This window comes from Mesocricetus auratus, unplaced genomic scaffold, assembly GCF_017639785.1.
Source record: "Mesocricetus auratus isolate SY011 unplaced genomic scaffold, BCM_Maur_2.0 Super-Scaffold_100008, whole genome shotgun sequence".
NCBI classification, from domain to species: Eukaryota; Metazoa; Chordata; class Mammalia; order Rodentia; family Cricetidae; genus Mesocricetus; species Mesocricetus auratus.
This window is the reverse complement of record NW_024429192.1, coordinates 52,956,553-52,977,034: the sequence shown is the minus strand read 5'-3', so window position 1 is coordinate 52,977,034 and position 20,482 is coordinate 52,956,553. Positions and strand designations below refer to the sequence as shown.

Genomic DNA, 20,482 nt, shown 5'->3' with positions numbered 1-20,482 from the left:
CCTGATGATACAAGCCCATAATCTCTGACATTTAGGAACTGGAGGCAGGAGGGTCAAAATCCAAGGTCTGGTTGACTCAAGACTAGTCTGAAAAACTTAGACTCTGTCTCAAGAGTACAGGGGTTGGGGAGTAGGGAAATGGTGTAGTGGTGCAGTAGGTAAAAGCACTTGCTACCAATGTTGACACTGTTTCGGTTCCTGGACCTTGTGGTGGTGGAAAGAGAGCACCCACTCCTGAAAATTGTCTCCTGGTCTCCACATACCCCTCAACCCCAGCATGCCAATACATACATGATTACTGCCTTTTGTTTTCGTTTTTGTTTTTCGTGACAGGGTTTCTCTGTGGCTTTGGAGGCTGTCCTGGAAATAGCTCTTGTAGACCAGGTTGGTCTCGAACTCACAGAGGTCCGCCTGCCTCTGCCTCCCAAGTGCTGGGATTAAAGGCATGCACCACCACTGCCTGGCTGATTACTGCCTTTTTTTAAAAAACATGGTTGCAGGGCTAGAGAGGTTGCTCAGCAGTTAAGAACACTTGCTCTTGTAGAGGACCTGGATTTGGTTCACAGCACACATGGTGGCTCACAACCATTCGTAATTCCAGTTCTAGAGGACGTAGCACTTTCTGAACCGTGTGGTTACCAGGTACACATGCAAGCAAAAGACTCACAGATAGAGAAGTCAGTGATAAAGTTCTTGCTTGCATATATGAGGCCCTAGTAAGTAAAAAGAACCATGTGTAACTATTGCATGGAAGTTGGTAGATTTGAGAACAATGAAATTCTTCCAGGTGCTGGTAGGATATATATGGTAGTAGGAAATGGAGCCTGGTACCAAATCTAGGACAGTTGGTACATTGACTGCATCATATCTAAAGAAGGGTGGAAGTTAAAATAGCTGGGACCATACATTTTGATAGTGAGGATTCTTGTGTGAGACAGGAAGGAGATGATGCAGGAACAGGAGGACATCTTATGACCCTTAGTAAAAATCTGGTGGAGTATTATCCTGGCGGAAGTTTTATCGAAGTCCAGAAAGCGTACAGTTGAGAGACTAGACTGTATGTGTGTTCCTTTTGCACCCCAATTCCCACCTATTTTGTGTGTGATGATAAATGCCAGGATAGCAAATGCTGGCTTTCCCCTTTCTAACACTGGATGACCACTCAGTCCTTAGGTGGGGTCTAGCTCAGTGGGCAAAGCCCTTGCTATGCAAGTTCAGATCCCCAGCACCCACATAAAAGCTGCACAGGTGTGGCCAGTCTATCTCTTATCCCAGCCCTTGGCAGGAAATATGCTAGGCTAGCCTGAGGAGCAAGCTCCAAGCTTGGTGAGAGGTTCTACCTTAGTAAATAAAATAGAGGGTGATTGAGAATGACCCCTTACATCAATCTCTGGCTCCACACACTTTTCAAACATGCATAGGTTTACTAATCACAATGTCCACCTCCAAAACAAAAGTCTTTGACTTGTTCAACAGGGAACCCAAGCCTGCACCTACTCATGAACTCATAGCTCTCCTTAAGCTATAGGGTTCCAAGAAGTAGTTAGCTGTGGTTTTTTTTTTTTTTTTTCATGTTAAAACTTGCACTTGGTACAGGACGTTACTTTATCCTGGGTATTTTGGCTAAATGACTGTGGCAAGAGAGAAGTTGCAAACAGTTGGTTTTTAACATGTAACAAAAACAAGCTAATGGAAGCTGGGCATGGTGACTCATACATGTAATTGTGACACTTGGGAGGCTGGAGCAGGAGGATTACTGCAAGTTCAAGACCAGCCCGGACTGCATGGTGTCAGGCCAGTCTGATCCATAGAGTGAAATCCCATCATAAGTTTCTCTTCCTGATTTGTGTGTATGGGTGTTTTGCCTATATGTGAGTCTCTGCCCATGTGTGTGCCTGGTGGAAGCCAGAAGAGGGGTGGATCTCCTAGAACTGGAGTTACGGAAGCCTGTGAGTCCCCAACTGTGTGCTAGGAATCCACCCAGGTGCTCTGGAAGTACAGTCAGTGCTCAGCTGCTGAGCCATCTCTCCAGCAACCCCTCTCAATTTTTTTAAAAGCAAAACCAAAATTTATGGAAAATTTGTGAAATCTGATCCTGAAGTAATAACAACAACAAAACTATGTCCAACAGAACAGGCTAGCACGGTGACTGATGCCTTATGATTTACTTTTGTGTGACCCCCCCATGTCCTCCTCTAACCAATAGTTCCATCCCAAGAATTAAATTTTATATGATTTATTAGAGTACATTTTAAAACAACAATCTCTTAATTACACTTAAATTTTTCTATGGGTATGTTTAATATATTTTTTAATGAATAGAAAACATTTTGATTATATCTTTGGAAACATTTGTAGAATTCAAAAACAGCTTGGAATCAATCAGATGGCTGCCAATAGGGTTCTCTGAAAAAAAAGTGCTTTACTTTGCAGAATTATAAGCTAGAAAGTACAATGGCATTATGTCAGTTCAAAGCATTGCAGTTCATCCAGTGATGCACACGACTGGATTCATAGCTTCTTACATTAGCCACCTCTTTTTTGACCCACATTGAGAACCAATCTCTGCATTACTCATGTACCTCAAGCTAAGTGATCTGTGTGCCAATCATTTTATTCTGCCTGGACTGGTGCTGGTCTTCTCAGCCAATCACCCTTTGCTATCTCTCTCCTCTTGCCTAGCAAGGTGCATTTATTCCCTCTTCCAGCTCTGTTTGGCTAGGAAAGGAGGGCACTTTCTTTATCATTACACATTTTGAGCTGACCTTCCTCCTTGTCATGCCTGAAATCATACTCTTGGCCAGCAAATCCCAAGATGCATGTTGTCATCAAGTAGGACCAGCTGTGATAGAAGGTAGTCCTTATCTATATAAGCAGGAACTTCTTCCACTTCCAATCCTAGACAAACAAATCTTATATTCTTCAGAACTTCTTAAGGTAGGAACACAAGGTAATCTACTAACCTAACTTCAGCCAAATGTGATGGCTGTGTGCTGAACACTACATGAAATTAACCGTTTGTCTTGGACCTATCTGTGACCTCATTAATAGCAGAAATGAACTCATCTTTTGGTGATCAAAATCTCTCAAATCCTTTCTAAAGGTGTATGGAATCTGATCCTACTTGGTTTATAAGTAGACATCCAACAGTTAGACCTTACAAAAAATGAGGATCATGCAAACTATCAGAAAAACTTACTCATTTTTCACTTTGACCTTTAAAAACAAAGTTCTCAACACCCAAGTGTCTTACTGGTACATTTTATTGGATTTGCAATTCTGCTTAATTAGATTATTTAAAATTAGTAGGTCGTTTGAATACTATTATCATTCCTACTGAAAGGTGCTGGTTGCTGCTTTCTGCCTTTTCTTGGCATCTAATGGTGGTCCTCACCCTGCTCCTAGTTGTTTCAGGCTGTTTGATTTGCCAGCATCCCCTCCTTACTTCTTTGTTAGACTCCTCAACAAAGTAGGAGTGCTAAGGTAACTAGGGCCTTGTTACCAAGCATTTGATAAGTACTTGATGAGGATGCTGACATATTCTTAGTGTCTCAAGAATCCAGAATTTTAATTTGGGCATGACTTTGAATTTCAAGGCTTAGATTAAGCTAATAGTATATATACTATATTTTTTTTGGTCGTGAGCCTAGCCTGTAACGGCTGAGCTATCCCTCCAGTCCACTAATAGTATTTTTTATAATGACATCTTGGTCAGATCTTTTCATATTCTAAAAATAGAGAATAAAAATTGAATGCTCTTTCTCCATTCCACTGTGGCAAAAAGGGGGAAGAAAGTCCCGGGAGGGCTATTTTGTAAATAAATATGGATTATTGTGTTAAGCAACAGTAATATGCCAAAAAGGGTTCATGTATGCATTTTGCTTCAGTCTTTAAAATGAGCCATCCCAGGTTGAGGACCGGCATTTGCTCTGAGTGACTCTCCTGCTCTTTTGGGCATATCAGCAGGTCCTGACAACAGTGGCACTTCTCCTAGAGCCCACCTGGCCATTCTCAGGGTCCCATATGAGAGTCCCAGCTAGTGGCCAAAATGTGACCCCAGAGCATCTTGAGGGACAATTTCTTTGCTGTGGAATGGGGTTTCATTAATGTCAGGCTCATCCAGCCCACAAAATTTATGAATATGTGGGTGACAGTTGATAGTCTGTAAGACCATCAAAAAAGAGGATCACACTTATGGAGCAGGACACTGAGATGGTAAAGCCTCCAAGCCCGTCTGGAATTGACTGGCTAAGAAAACTTGGAGTAAGGAATATTTCCAAACAGGTGTCAGTGGGTCATGGAGACACTCACATGCCCATTCTCCCAGAGGATGTCATAAATGAATGGTATCTAAAGGAGCACAGCAGTCATTTTAGAAATCAGCCCTCAGAATTGAAGTCATTCGTCACTGTGTAAATGATGGCTTCTTTGTCTACCTGTCAATACAAACACATCCTAGAAGTACTAGAAAATCTCAAGCAATCATTAAGAAGTTTCAGTGTTTCGGTGCCTAGCCCTTTTCCTCTTGCATTCTAACCAGAACAACTCTATCAAAGCTCACCATAAGTACACTGAAGCTGCCAAGAGTGCACTCTTCTAATCTTCCGAACAAGGCCTTTCTCATCTCTCCACACCCTATTTCTTCACCTTTCGTGACTAGGGGGACATGCTGTGTCCTAAGACTTTGAGTGGGCTGACATCTCAGTGGCTGTTGGTTCAATGCTTTCCTCGCTTAATGGGAGAGCAAGGGCTGAAGACCTATTAACTGCTTCCCTTGCTCTCTCACAGGGACTCTCTCGCTCTCATTAGTTGACTCACTAGTTATCCTTGCCCCAGGCCCTGGCTTAAAAGGAATAGCTCAGGATTTCAAAGGTTAACCAGGGGGGGCAAGAAGGCATGGAATCTGTGATCATGCATCTGCTCCCACACTCCCATTGCAGTTGACTTCAGCTTAGCTCCTACCCAGTCCAGGACTGACTCTGACAGTGGGGTCAGCCCAGAGGTACGGGTAGTCTTTAGAGAAACTTGTGCGATGGCTGAGCTCTGAACAGACCAGCCAGGCTGGATTCTGAAGTGCCCCGTTAAGTCTTTGAAGGGAAGCACCAGAAATCTTCCAGCAGGGATAATGGAACACATTGGTCTGTTGCATCTGCTTGTGTCTAGACAGTGTCAAAGAGCAAGTCTGAGGGCTTAGATGGACAGGGGGGATTAAGACACAGAGTTTCTCAAATCTGCCCTTGAGCAATGGTGAGAGAAGGAGAAAGGAAAGGAGCCATTGGCTAAAGGCAGTGCCTCTTTGAGGACAGCGAATGACAGTGACAGCAACTCTGCTGGGGCTCCTCATTGCCTCTTCTCCTGTCCTGCTAGGCCCAGACAGCCTAGTGATGGAGAGTGAAGCTGAGCTGGAATGTTTCTCCCTAATGCCCGGCCAACTTAAACACATCAGGTCTATAATGAAGTACCTTTCTGTGCGCCTTTTCTGTAGGACATGTGGCACTTGGATTCTGGTACTATTAAGGAAGCACAACACGTCACTCCTGCATACCTATATGATTTCCCAGTCCTAGCACAGCCCTTAGTGTGCCTAGCTGATGGATTTGTTAATCAGAGCTCAGCACAGTGGCAGGTGGAGTCACAACGAAGTCAGCAATAGGAAGGGTTCGTGGATGGTGCCTATCTGGAGCTTTGCTCTTGAGTACTGATTCTGATTTTCTACGTGGTTCATGGATCACCTCGGACAGGTTTGCAGCAACCCCAGGGAAAGAACACAAGGAAGTTCCCCCACCTGGATATCTTAGGTGCAGGTTAGTTTGCATTTTCAGATCTGCTTCTATTTGGGGGTAATACACTTTTACAGAGCTTATTAGAAAACTGGTCTAAAAGAACACATGCTATACAGAGCATAACAAAAAGCACGAAGAAGCCTTCCATCAAAACAGGAAGATTTTTTCTGACTCAGGCAAAGGATTTTTCCTTCTTTCTTTCAAGGGATACTAACACAGCCAGTTCTTGACAGTAATAGATAATGGTAACGGAGGAATTATGTGTCTTACAGATGGGCCCCAATTTCCATTGGAGGCAAGCATTCCATTCTCTTCCCTTGCCTAACCTTCCCAACTTGCTCCTGCGGACTTACTTAAATCTCACTGTTTGGTCCTTGTCTTGACCACTCTTCTGGCAAATGGACTCATGCATGGTCAAAGACAAAGAGAGAGGCGGGGAAGTGGGGGAGAAGGGGTGGTCAGAGGCTGAAATAAGCCCCAATTTAGATAACGTGTGCCTGGAAAATGGCCAGTTGGCCCTATAATAACTTCCAGATGAACCTGACTTTTTGCGGACACCAGCAGGTCAACTGGTTTCATTCTATTTGCCTCCCACTTCTTCCATCCAGAATCACGGATCTCCGCTGGGGCTGGTAAAAACAGCTTGTTGAAGTCTCTAGTCTTTGGCCGTTCTTGGGGATGGTCATTTTATTCCTAAGCGTAACCCCTTCTGGTGTGACCCATGTGTTTTCTGCCAAATCCCCACAGAGGAGGCCAGGGGAAACTGTCTGAGTGGGGCTTCTGATAGGGGACAGCAGGACCTTGGAATCTATCACTGTGGATGAGGAGGGTAGGTGGTCCATGATGGGGAATAAGATTAGGCTCTGAGGTCTTCCTGGCCTTGACCTGTGGAAAGGTTTAGAACCCCCAGATGCTCGCTCCAGTTTTGAAGAAAGGAAGTTGTCTCCTGATGGCTCTGTCTCTGATGTGCGCTTTCTGCATGGCACCATTGCATCCTCCTGTGTGGAGAGCAGATTGGATACTCCTGGTTCCAGAGAGCAGAGGGACCCCTCACACGTGCAGGATGCGGTGCTGCCCTTCCTCTGGGATGCAAAGGCTCCTGACTCTTGCTTTGGTTGCTCTTCCTCTGGGCTTTCCAGGGAAGAGGGAGGATCATCTTTGGTGGGTTTCTGAGGGCTCTCCGTGGTTGAACCAGGTTCACGGTTGCTCTCTGGAGACTGAGTCCCACCTTCCCCTGTACTCTGAGAGGGCAGGGGCTGTGGGATCTGTGTATACTGAATCTTGGGTGGGATGACAGGGACAGCCTTGGCCTGACACATTTTGACCATGAAGGACGTTCTCACAGCTGACACACTCACGGGAGCTGAGTTCCGGCGGCCTGTCAGAGCATGGGCAACAATGTCCAGGTCCTGGGTGTCCTGGGAGCTTCCGGGGGCTACTTTACAGTGAGAGGAGGTCATCCAGGTGACCTTCGTGTCTCCTAGTTCAGAGAGCTCTATTCCAGGTGAACTAAATGAAGCCCCATTCTCAAGTCGGAAGAGGTCAGTGATGGGCGTGGCAGAGTCCAAGTTGAGGGAAGAAGGCCTGTGTTTCCCTTTTGAGGGTCCACACTCCGTGCTCTTAGGCTGTGACTTTAGGGTGTGTTCCCCGGGTGAGGTGCTGTCTTTAGCCCTAGGTGAACTCTCCACACTGCTTTCTGGCCCAGGGATATCACTGTGTTTCATCTGAGGGTTGCTGAGTTCCAGCTGTGGTCCCTGCTCCTTTCCTTCTGCCAGACTGATGAAGTTGGTTTCTACTGCTTTGGGTGGTATACCAGATGGTTCCTTCTGGCTGGGAAGAGCCTCTAACCCTTTCAGGCCAGAGAACTCTCTGAAGGCTTTCAGGGCCCTTTCCTCCCATCCAGCACTCTTGTTTCTGGCTGTGGGGGGCTGCAGAGGCTCATAATTCCTCTCTGTTTCAAGATTAGCACAGCTGCTGGAGAAGGGAACCTCGAGAGTCCAGTGGCTCTTACCAGTGGTTTTGCTATCCAGAGAATGGCTCTGGCGAAGGCTGGGCCTGTGGCAAAGTCTCCTCTCCAATCGGTGGCCCTGGGGGCACTGCACCTGGGACCCCTGCACTTCTTTCAGGGTGGGGGAATGAAGGGGACTGGTCACCCACTGGGGCTCCTCCCAGGGCTCTACCATCTCCAGGCCATGCTGAGCAGTGTCTGTCACAGTGTCATCTTCGTCACAGTCTGAAGGCTCTTGTGCTGCATGGGGGGCGTCCCCCTCTTCTTGTGGGGTGACTTCAACCTCCTTTGCTGGGCTTGGGAGATCAGGGCCTTTGCTCTCAGGAGCTGCTGACTTTGCATTTTGCTTCTTGCTGGGACTTGCAATGGCCTCCTCTCTCTGATGGGGGCTAGGGACGCCAGGGTTGAAAATGGAATTTGGCTGCTCTGCGTCAGAATCTGTCTTGGAATTGGTGGATGCATCTTCTCTGTCAAGGCCTTCCTTTGACAGCAAGACTTGAGGCTCCTCCTCCAGGGGAGTTGGAGGCGGAGGAGCAGGAGGAAGTGGTGGAGAGAGATTTCTTGGGCCTCCCGTCTCTACCCTAGCTGGAGAAGACATCTTCTCCAACAGAAGTATTTGCAGAGGTGCTAGACTGGCCGGGTCTGGGCTGAGTTCCTGCTTAGACTCAGACTCAGGGAGGCTGCAGACCGGCTCCAGCTTCTCTCTATTGGCAAGGATAGCAGCCTCCTGCGTGCTTGGATTGGCTGAGTCCCTAGTCCACGCTTCCAGAGGTGTGGAACTGCAGGGCAAGCTCCCAGAGGCCTCTGGGAAGGGAAATGGGGCTGGACCTGACTCAGTAATTGGGCTTGTCTTCTGAGCAGGGGGTGGCAATGACGAGAGTTCCTCCTCTGATTCAATAATTTTCAGTTCCTGTTGAATCTCAGGCCAGATCAGGGTGTGAGCTAGGTCATCTTCATCCTGAAAAACAAGAAGAAGCTGGTTACTTCTGAGCCCAGAACTCTGGGTACTGATGTCTGCCAAGTGTCCAGTGAGCAGAAGGGAATGGAGTGATGCCAGCTGTATTCTCCAGTCAATAAAGGAGGCAGCCCCAGCAGTAACCATGGGTGTCTTCCTGTTTAGCCTTTTCAATGCCCTAGAGAGATGATACCAGCTACGAGACTCGTTGACTAGATTAAACAAGTGACCCGAATCATACAGTGGATCAGAATGGAAATCCAGTCCTGTCCATAGTGGGACACGATCTGTCGCTGACCTCCTTTCTCAGCCACTTGTTAGCACATGGTGTTTTATACCCAGCAAGTGCTCGGCCACTGAGCTATGTCCCCAGCCTTCCATCTACTTGCCTTTCTTGTCTCAAGATGCAATTCTCTTGTAAGGAGAAGCATCTCAAGGTCTCTCTCTCTCTCTCTCTCTCTCTCTCTCTCTCTCACTCTCTCTCTCTCACACACACACACACACACACACACTAGTGGAGGTGTGTGTGTCGTGTGAAAGTCTGATGCGCTGCTGACCTCCTCACCTGGCTCTGGTTCTAGAGTCCCGGTTAAATCTAGGGTCTCACACATGTGCTACACTTCCATTTCCCCTTTTATTTCTTTAAGCTCTCTAGTAGTACTTGGCCAAAGCAATTGTATTTTACTTCACTGCATTCCTTTGTGAACAGTTCTGTTTTTGCTCAACTAGCATTTTTCTTGCTTCCTTACTTTGCTCAGCATTTACATTCATTGATCTGTCACTAAGAAATCCTGTTGTCATGGAGGGCCTCACCCTCCCTGGGGATCGGAGTGGAGATTGGATGGGGGGCTGGGGGGCCTGGTGGGGAGGGATGGGGAGGAGGGGAGGGAGAGGGAGCTGGGGTTGACATGTGAAACAAACTTGTTTCTAACTTAAATAAAAAACAAAGGAAGAGAAAAAAAGAACATTAACCTGACACTAGTGAATGGAAGAGAGAGAAAAAAGAAACCCTGTTGTTTCCTCACCACTCCATCCTTCTACTTCACCCTGGATACTGACTTTCCCTGTCAGGGACAATGGTGACAGTCTTGGCCACTGTAGTGACCCTAGTGCTGATGCCTATACTTGCTAACTTGAAGTCACCCTAGTTCTTCCAGCAGTAATGTCATCTTCCTCGAACTTCTGTTGTTGGTGTTGGGGCTCTCCTCATGAGACGTCAAAAGCATCTCTGCCAATGCAAACATGCTTTATGGGAACCCATGCTCAGCCCTCCTGAGGCCACCACGTCACCTCAGCTTTGCCCTAACTCCCTGCACACGGTCCTCTTGGTGTCTTCTGGAAGCTAGTTAAAACGCTGTAGGCTTCTTTTACCCCTCCGCACATGCCTCTGGTCACAGTTCTCACAAACGCAGGACTTCTCCTTGGGTGTCCCCAGAAAACCTCCTCACACCTTCTACGTAAAGACATCTCATAAAAACACCCATGGAAAATTCCACCCCTAAAGAATGGATAAGGTCTGTCAGCTTTGGCGTCAGATTTGAACTTCTCTAAAAACACAGACTAGAGCCTGGAAACCTCGCAGGTTTTATAGACAGCCCCGGACAAACACCAAGCTGGACTGAGAAAAGAGAATGGAGTTCATGAATAGTCATCATGCCTGGGGCTTGGATATAAGGAGCAGGCTTTGTACTGCTTCTGGCATGAATGCCATTACATTCTAAGGACATGTCAGTGGTTTGTGGGTCAGAAATGCTTAGAGTTGTGTCTGCCTTGGGAATCTGAGCTGAATGGTTCCTTCCGGACCTCCCAAGAGGCCTGCCACAGAGAAACCCCAGGCTGAGAAGTGAGTTTGTTTTTGTGTTGTTTGTTTTAGACAGGGTCTCATACATCCCAGATTATCCTGAATGACCTTGAAACCATGGTCCTCCATCTCCCAAGTGATGGGATCATAGGTGTATGCCAGTACTCCTGCCTGATAAGTGAGACTTCTAAAGATACACACACACACACACACACACACACACACACACACGCACGCACGCACGCGCGCGCGCGCACACACACAGAGCAGAGAGAGAGAGAGAGAGAGAGAGAGAGAGAGAGAGAGAGAGAGAGAGAGAGAGAGAGAGAGAGATGGCTTTGTGAATAGAAGTGCTAGCCTTGCAAGCCTGACAACTGGAGCCTGGTCCCTGGAGGACACATAAAAAGCTTGACGTGATGGAGCACATCTCTAATGCCAGCACTCCTGTGGTGAGATAAGAGGTAGCAAGAGGTAAACTGCCTGTGAGCCTGTGGGGGGGGGGGGCGCTGGTGAGCCTGCAGTCCACAGTGCAGCAGAAGCAATACAAGAGAGGCACTGCCTTAACAAACAAGGCAAGAACAGACTCCCCAGAGTTGTTCTCTGACACCCACATTTACATGGTACACACGTGACTGTAATCACACATACAAAGTAAAAACACAAAAAATAAATTCATTAAATAAGTCTTTCTTGCAGAAACTCTTAACATTTCTTAACAACTTGCTTTAAATCGGACCTTTCGTGGCCGGAGCAGGCACAATCCACCTTACCATCTCATGGAGAAGCGCTGCTTCCGCCCTGGCCCTGAGGCTCTCTTGTGGAGCGGTTGTCTTCAGCTGCTCAGCCCCCTGGCTCTCCTCTGCCACCTTCTCTGCATTTGGCCTCTTCTCTGGTTCCCTTGAAAGTTGACCGCCCAGGGATATTTCCAAAGTTTTCTTCTCCACTTGGGTACCTGGGTCCAGGGGAGGGCCTTGGCTACATTCTGCTGTCCCCAGGCCTTCAGGTTCTGGCATGGAGTCCTCGGGAGCTGCCTTCTTAGCCACAGAAGCTGCAGTGAGGATGTGAGTGATCAGTACAAAGGGTTCTTTTCACGAAGGTACTTGCAGCACCCTCCAATTGCTGCCCCAGCACCCATCGCTGTCCCAGCATCCTCCCATCTCTGCCCCAGCACCCATCTCTGTCCCAGCACCCTCCCATCTCTGCCCCAGCACCCATCTCTGTCCCAGCACCCTCCCATCTCTGTCCCAGCACCCATCACTGTCCCAGCACCCACCCATCACTGTCCCACCTCCTAGCCCTGCTTCACAGGAACTGGGGAATTCTCTCAACTCACTGCCCTCTCATTCTTTATGCTTCTCTCTTGACAACAATCCTGCCTCAGATTCCAGCCACTGTCTATTCCAGTGCTTCTCAACTAGGAGCCATTTTGCTCCAAAATCCCCTAGCCCCCTTGGGGCACTGGTAATTTCTGGAGACACTTTCGGTTGTCACAACACTGGAGGCAGTGAGTCCTATTGAGACAGGGTCTCATACATTCCAGATTACTCCAAATGACCTGGACACCACGGTCCTCCAGCTTTATAAACTGTAGGCTGTGCCCGCATATGAGGTCATGTAACTGAATGTGCAGGTTTGAAGACGTTGGCATGAGTGAAAGGTGTCTGAATAGACAGCAGTCAAAATGAATCCAAAACCTAATGGACAGTGAGTCTTAGATGTTTCTTGAAGTACCCACCCGTGTTGCATTGTACAACTTCATGGCAGTCTTGGTTCTAGAACCTGTGTTGCTGTCATGTCAAGCAACACCCACAAATATTGGCTGACACACCTTGGTTCAGGTTTGAGATTAATGTGCTGGGAATTGCAGTATTTTGGGTCCTCCCCCCCACTTGCTTGCTGAGAAGTTTAGGGGAACTTATTCCTCTACAAGCAAACAGAGGTTATCTAATAATAATTACCCATGCCTCAGAAGGTTGTCTTGAGAAGTGAGATTATGCAGGTAGCACACTTAGGTTATGGCCAACAACACAGGAGGTACTGAAAAGCATCAATGTAGGCTGAGAGAGAACATTCTATTGGTTTGGCTGGTAGGAAACCTTTATGTTGAGGTTCTCCCTATTCTACTCTAGGACTATTGGTCAAAAGAGTCCTTTCCAAGTGGCTCATACCTGTAACCCAAGCATTAGAGAGGCAGAGACAGCGGGATTCTTTGTTGGAGGCCAGCCTGGCAATAAGGGAAGAAGCCTGGATCAACAACAACAAAACTCCCTCTCACCATGGCTACAGACCAGACTGTATCAGCCTTGGTGTGTGAGAACCCATCAGACTTACTCTGTGATTGCTGTGATCAAACCTAAGGAAGCACTTTCCCACGACTAGGTCTACTAGTCCTATTGTTTGCAGATATGAAGCAGAAATGAGGAAGGACGGATGAACAGAAAATACATCCAGAGACACCGGCCCATCAATTGCAGCTCTTTAGCTCAGCATCCCATGACTTTTTCCTCCTGAGTTCTCACCACGTGTGCTCATAAAGTAGTAACATTTACTGAGTACCTACATACTGGACACTGCTCTGAGATCCTTGCATGTGTTGTGCAAACGTTCACACAAACTTACAAGGAAGGTCTGGTTGTTAACATCAGCATTTTTACATTAAGAAACCCAGATACAGGGGGCTAACTCGGTGAAAATCCATAGCAGAGCTTGGGTTTGCAACAGCCATTCTGGCCCTAGAGCCCACCATCCCAATCATCTCACCATACAGTCCAGCAAATAGTATCAAGCCGGTTTAAACCTGGCGTTCTATCTTCTAATGGAGGAAGACTCTCCCACCCCTATTTTACCTGGAAAGGACTCAACGCCCAGGGGCTTCTCCTCTTCTGGCCATCCCCCGCTTTCTGAACCTTGGAAAGAGAACTCTTCTAGGCTGGAGAGAGACTGCAGCTCTTTGGGGGGTGTTCTGCACGGGGTGCTGTTGGTGCTGATGACCGCCGACACGCGGAGCGGCACCGACACTGCAAAGGGCTCGGAGATGTTGAGCGCCTTTCGCTGGTGGCGCGGTGAGGGCTCCATCTGGAACAAGCTGCTGGTGAAGACAGATTTGCCAGGACTGTCGCTGGAGGTGTAGAACATCCCCAGAAGCTTCGGGGCACACTGCTCGCTCTCAGGATCCCCGATGGGGCGGAACACTTTGAGCTGTTCAGGCAGGGGCCGGATCTGACCGCTCACCTCGCAGCCCCCCTCAGCCCCAGCCGGCATCCCCTCCTGACCCCATTCACTCTCCTTGCTGAGATCACAGGAGCTGCCGGCGCTGCTCGTGTGCATTTTTGTGGCTGGAATGAAAAATCCACCAGTGGTGACTGTTCGATTGAAATTTCCTTTGCTTTCTTTCCCTGGTGAAGAAGAGCAAGCCGCGGTTAGCATCCTGAGTGTGCACAGACTACACCTGGGAGTGTACTTTTCTTGAAACTTGTAGCTAACAAAAAGTGGAAGGGATACGTGCAATTCGTCCACCAAGGCTAGAACAGCTAGAACAAATGTCAGTCCCCGTTGTTTGGAGACTGGTATCAAGTCATATGTAACCCATTCCAACGGGGAATACATAGCAAATACCCAACTATGCTGGGTTGGTTTTTGTCAGCTTGGCAAAAACCTAGATACGATTGGGAAAAGGACTCTCAATGGAGAAAAATGCCTCCATCACATTGCCCAGAGGCAAGCCTGTGGAACATGTACTTAATTTAGTGATTGGTGTGGGAGGGCACAGTTCACTGTGGGTGGTGCCATCCCTGGACAGGTGGTCCTGGGTTCTATAAGAAAGCACGTTGAGCAAGCCATGAGGAGCAAGCCAGCAGCACTCCTCCACGGCCTCTGCTTCTGTTCCTGAATCCAGGTTCCTGCCTTGACTTCCCTGAGAAAGCTGTAAGACACAAACCCCTTTCTTCCCAAGTGGCTTTTTGTCATAGTGTTTTATCACAGCAATGGAGACCCTGAAACACCAGTCAGTGGTTACTGGCCTATTGGTTCAAAATGACAATGGAAGTTGTGTGAAACTCACGGCCAGGAAACTCACAAATTCAAGACACACAATCATGGGGAATAAACCAGTGTTTGGCTCTTTCTGTCTAGGTTCTCCCTGTCTTAGTTTTTAGCTTGCTGACTTTTCATGTGGTCTAATTTTGAGTGAAAAGTCCCTGTGGTCTCCTCTGTGGCTAGAGGAAAGCTGGAGAAAGGGAAGGTTCTAGGTCTTGTCTGAGATGAGCCAGGGAATGGTCTGGGGCTAAGTGGTGGAGTATAAGCATAACTGCAGGTAAGCGGCTGGGCACTCATTGTAGAATCTCACCATGGTTATTCGAAGGAGAATGCCCTCCATACGCTCATACATTTGCACACTTAGTCCCTAGCTGGTGGACTGATTAGGAAGCGTTAGGAGGTGTGGCCTTGATGGAGGAAGCATAAGAGGGGGTGGGCTTTGAGGTTTCAAAAGCCCACACCAGGTCCAGTCTCTCTCTCTCTCTCTCTCTCCCTCCCTCCCTCCCTCCCTCCCTCCCTCCCTCCCTCCCCCCCCCTCTCTCTGCCTGCTGCCTGTGAATCAGGATGTAAAGCTCTCAGCCATTTCTCCAGCACCACACCTGCCTGTGTGCCATTACGCTCCCTGCCACGATGATCACAGATTATCCGGAACTGTAAGCAAACCCTCAGTTAGATGCTTTCATTTATAAGTTGCCTTGGTCATGGTGCCTCTTCACAGCAATAGAATAATAACTAAGATACTCACCTTCCACAGGCACTGAACACAGCGAGTCCATGCTTTTAGCTGGTCGGATAGTAGCCTTTTCCACTAAAGATAAGAGAAAAAAATACCTTTGATGAATACATATTAGGAAGAAACATTCAGAACAATAGGCCAGGCTATAAGCATGTGAAAAAAAATTTTCAGGAAACTGTTTCAAGTAGTTATAACATATTATCTCCCTTTCCTAATGGGGACTGACCCTATGACAAGAGTGCACATATTGGTTTTAATAACACTTTTCAAACAAAGATAAATTGTAATTTTGTCAAATGAGAAGTCCTGAATCCAGTTTAATTGCACAAAAAGTGCTCAAGGAGTTGGAGCAATGGCTTAGTGGTTAGGAGCTCTGCTTTTTCAGAGAATCTGGGTTTGGTTCCCAGCACCCGTATGGCCTCTCACAGCTGTCTGTAACTCCAGTCCTAAGGGATTTGACACCCTCTTCTGACCTCCCAGGTCAGTGCATGAACACAATACACAGACATACATTCAGATAAACTTTCACACACATAAAATAATAATTTTTTAAAAAGTACTCAAGATGAATTCATGGGGTAGACTCTAAGGGTCCTGGGAAACCTCTCTTATCTGGTGGACTGGACAACAGGGTTGTTGGCTGTAACCATATCTAGCACACCAGAAATCTGGTACATCAATTGAAAAGGCCATCAGCTTTTCCCCAGGGGCTGTGCTCCATGAAATTTGTAGACTGGTTGTTCCTTACCCACTAACCTCCCCAATGAACAGATCACCACCACACTGGAATCTCTTGAACACAGACTATGCACCTGGTATACATTATGCATCAGTGCAAGCTACCATAGATGGGGCTTGGGAAAGTATTGGTTTAAATGAGTCAAGATCTTCTTGGGAAAGTATTGGTTTAAATGAGTCAAGATCTTCTTGGGAAAGTATTGGTTTAAATGAGTCAAGATCTTCTTGGGAAAGTATTGTTTTAAATGAGTCAAGAACTTATCGGTGGCAAAGGAACAGACACTGCTGTGGTAGGAGTTTGATCCCAAAATATTCATAGGTTGGAAACTTAGCTCTTCAGTCCATCAGGGTTGGGGGGTGTTGGGCTATGGGGGCAGAGACCTCACAAATGACTTTCTTGCTGGGATGGGATAGTAGCTGTAAGAGCCTGTCCTTTCTCCAGTCCACATTTATGTGTCTCTGTTCTTCTCCCACCACACAATGAAGTAACCAGAGACTCCCATCAGAAGTCAAGAAGATGTCAGCATGGGCATGCTCTTAGACGTCCTAACCTGTAGAACTTTCAACTACTATTCTTCATAAGTTACCCAGACTCAGGGATTATTTTACAGCAAAGGAAACAGGATCAGGACCAATATTCCTTCCAGGTCAAGTTTGCGAGGAGGAAGACAACAACCCGGAAGGTAAGGGGTGCAGGACTAACTGCCATTAAGGCAACTCTGGATGTACACAGATCCCGTTTGAGTCACTTCTGGCCTCAAACTCACAGAGATCTACCCGTTTCTGCCTCCTGAGTGCTGGAATTAAAGGCCTTCAGCACCATGCCCAACAGATTATACCTTTTCCATGTATAAAAGACACTAGAGTTGTTAAGACTGAATGAGGAATGACTATAAAGTAATTGTGTTGTTCAAACTAGAATAAATACTCAATTAAAAATAACACAGTTAGTTCCAGACCAGCTAGGGCTACATAGTGGGAACCTGTTTTACAAAACAAAACAAAACATACTGCTTATGACTGTTACGATCTGTAGTGCTCACCACAGGGGACAATGGGAGGTTGTTCTACAAGAAGCAGTTGGAGTTGGCACTAACTCAAATTGGGCAATAACTCATGCCTGTTTTTATTCCTCTTTCTAAAACTCCCCCTCTTTCTCCCTTTAATCCAAACTCTCCTCTTCTAAGAGGTTCTGATGTAGATAGTTGGCCTCCCCTGCTTGGGGATTCTCTGACTTGGCCACATGGGAGGACAGGCCTCTGCTTCACTTAAGCTCTCAAATGCCAAGATTTTTACCCCTTGAGAGTGGCTGTTTGTGCAGGATCATAAACTGATTTATCATCCTAAAGCTGCCTGGCTGGCGTCCCTCCGTCTGTGTTTTCTGAGGCTTGCCTTGCCTTTGTTTCCTCTATCTCTCTGTCTCTGGACTGTGGTTTCCATGTGTTGACCTTACGGGTCCGGAATCAGGTAATCATGAAGTAACCACGAGTCAGCCACCTTCATCCAACCAAGATCTGTAGCTTTCCTCAGTACCTCCCAAGCATTCCATTCTCTTCATAGTAACTAAAAGCTTAGTTTGGATCCAGTGGCTCATGCCTATACTTACAGAATATTTTTGCCCGAGTTATTGATCTGGCTTCCTGGAGGTCCACCCACCAGCCTCCCCCTTTTAAATTAGATTTTATGTAAACCAGGCTGTCTTTGAACTCACTCTATAGCTGAGGATGACCTTAAGATCCCGACTCTCTGCCTCCAACTTCTAAGCACTGAGATCACAGCATGTACTACCATGCCAAGTTAGTGCAGTGCTGGAGGGCTGGACCTTGGGCCTCCTGCATCCCAGATAAGAACTCCACTGAGCTTCGTCTTCAGCTGTCAACCAGTCATCTGGTAACCTTTGTGGCCTTAGTCTCTTCTGATGATTCCTTCACTCAAAGGTAAAGGAGTTTATTTTGATATAAAACAAAATTTAAATATTGAAACCAGTGTCTGGAATTTGCTTCCATGTTTATGCATCTCTGTTCAGTTACAACCTCATTTTTTTGTGCTTTCTTATCTGTTCAGTTTTTAAAATATGCTTGAACATGTCCTTCTCTCCACTGCCAACCTAATAAACTTCCAATACTACTCATGGTTAATCAATTTTTAAGATGCCCTTAGGGAGCTTGGGAAATGACTCAACAGGTAAGTGCTTGCTCTGCAACATGACCTGGGTTTGGATCCCCATCATCCACACAAAAACCAAGACAACAGCATGTGTTTCTAATTTCAGTAACTGGGAGGTAGAAACAGGTGTGTGTGTGTGTGTGTGTGTGTGTGTGTGTGTGTGTGTGTGTTGTGTTGTGTTGGGAGTGGGGTTTCTTGTCATCCAGTCTAGCCAAAGTTGTTCAGTGAGAGACCACGTCTTAACATAACACAGCACAAAATAAGGTGGAGAGCAGCTGGAAGATACCTGGCATTAACCTCTAGCCTCCACATTGGTGCTCACATGTGCTTGTACACATATGTGTGCACACCTGAATGTACTCTACAAATGCATACAAAATTTTTACATACCTTCTATCATGGAAATTTTAACATATTGTTTACATATGTGAATCCACTGATTTCCCTTTTCATATTCACACACAAAAGTATTGCAAGCCTATGTGCCACAAACAGAGACCATACTGGAAGATTACATTACAGACTTCTGTGGCCTGTCTTTGAGTACAGATTCTGCAAATGAATTATGTCCACTAGCCACACATAACAATCCTGAGATTTAGTTTTTAGGGTTCAGAGCAATGCTGTTCTGGCTAAAGCAGCCACTCTAGCAACGATCAATGGACCACTTGTATTGACCTCCACTGATGTCATTTTACTCCTACATCCCACCAAAGTTCAGCTGGCATGGTTTTATTTCCAATCAGTTTGTTCTAAGAGCTTAACCCAGTGGCTTTCAATTCCAGCTGAATGGTAGAACTACTTACATAGGGAGTTTTTAAAAAAATAACTAATACTTAGCCCTTACCACGGACCTCTCAAGGAGAAACTGTTGTAGCTGTGAGCCACTCTCTGGGTGACTCTGAGATACTACCCTGAAGAGCACATGACACCCCACTAACTCAGCCAAGATTTGGTGCAGCACCTTAGATTTGTGCCTTTGGAAAAATCACTTGGGGATAGTAGAACTCTTTCTAAAGTCAAGATCACAGCCCATCATTTATTTCGTCTTTGTTCATTTTGTTCTCTTGGTTTTTGTCTTTTTATTTTTAGCCTCTTCCATTCTGTAATGAATCCTTTGATGTGCTTAGACAATCTCTCATCATAGACTAGGAGTTTCCTGTCAGGTACTCATTCTTCCCCCAACATTGTCCATGGAGAGTCCTAATTTCTTATTTGTATTGGTTCAGCATGCGGTGACACTTAGTTTTGCATTTGATGAAAGGTGTGTTTGCCATGCAACTGTTACAGATGTCTACCCAGAATCCCTTTCCCTTTGCCATATTATAGAGCGCTTGTACTTCCGAGGTTTATTTTCTATTCCTCATGCCTGGTTTAGAATCCAGGAACCCCTTTGGCCACAGGAACTGGCTCTGTGATCCAACAAAGGCTACTGAGACCAGGGTAGACTCAAGGCAGGACACTTGATGAGACCTGATGAGCAAGCTCCAAGAAATGACATTCCTTCTGCCTTTGGGACAGTGCTGCTCAAGGAGAAAAGCTGGCTCTAATTACCACAGCCAAGGATGCCAGTCTAGAATGGTAGCGGCACAAAGAGGCCAGAACAGCTTAGGAAGGCCGGATGAAATGGAGACACAGCCACTATGTTAGGTCCCTCGAGCCTTCTCACTATTGGAATGTCCATTTCTGTCACTGACTGAATTTATTCTTAGTTATAGTAGAAATTACTGTGACTGCTGCCTGCCATTTATCCATGCAGCAGGTAAACAGGACTCAGGTTTCTAATATTCTATGCTCTGTCCCTTGTCTTGAAATTATCACTGTCTGCATAAAGAAGTTCCAGATATTGTCTGAAAATTTTCATAACTTCAATCTAACCACAAGAAAACCCCAGACATACCCACACAGAGGAACAGTTCTATAAAATAAGGGCTGGTGTTCCTCCAAAGCATCATGTTGAGAGAAACTAAAGAATGATTCTACCTCGGAGGAGACTGAGGATGTATGACAACCAAATGAAGTATGGATCCCATGTTTGAACTTGGACAAGAAAGCGTACATTAGTGGGACAATTGGTTAAGTTTGATTCCTAAGATACATAAACCAGTTAGTAGTATTGTATTAATATTATCTTTTTTTGTTTAGATAATGGTTTTATAGTTGTGATGACAGCATTAGGGGGTTTCATGAGTACTTGCCTCATCATCATCTTAAAAAAACGTAGTGAATCTGACTTTTTAAAAACTAGTTAATGTGAAGT

The 20,482-nt window shown here is 46.3% G+C and overlaps 1 protein-coding gene across 1 annotated transcript in view; it reads right to left on the bottom strand.

Annotated features, from left to right (window-relative positions):
- Positions 1-2,220: 2,220 nt before the first annotated feature.
- The window catches only part of Arhgap31 (Rho GTPase activating protein 31), a 110,612-nt gene continuing 92,350 nt past the window's right edge, over positions 2,221-20,482 (bottom strand). The window contains 4 exon segments of the mRNA XM_005071488.4: positions 2,221-8,749; positions 11,318-11,595; positions 13,394-13,942; positions 15,328-15,390. Coding sequence (XP_005071545.2) covers positions 6,359-8,749; positions 11,318-11,595; positions 13,394-13,942; positions 15,328-15,390 — 3,281 coding nt within the window. The 3' untranslated portion in view covers positions 2,221-6,358.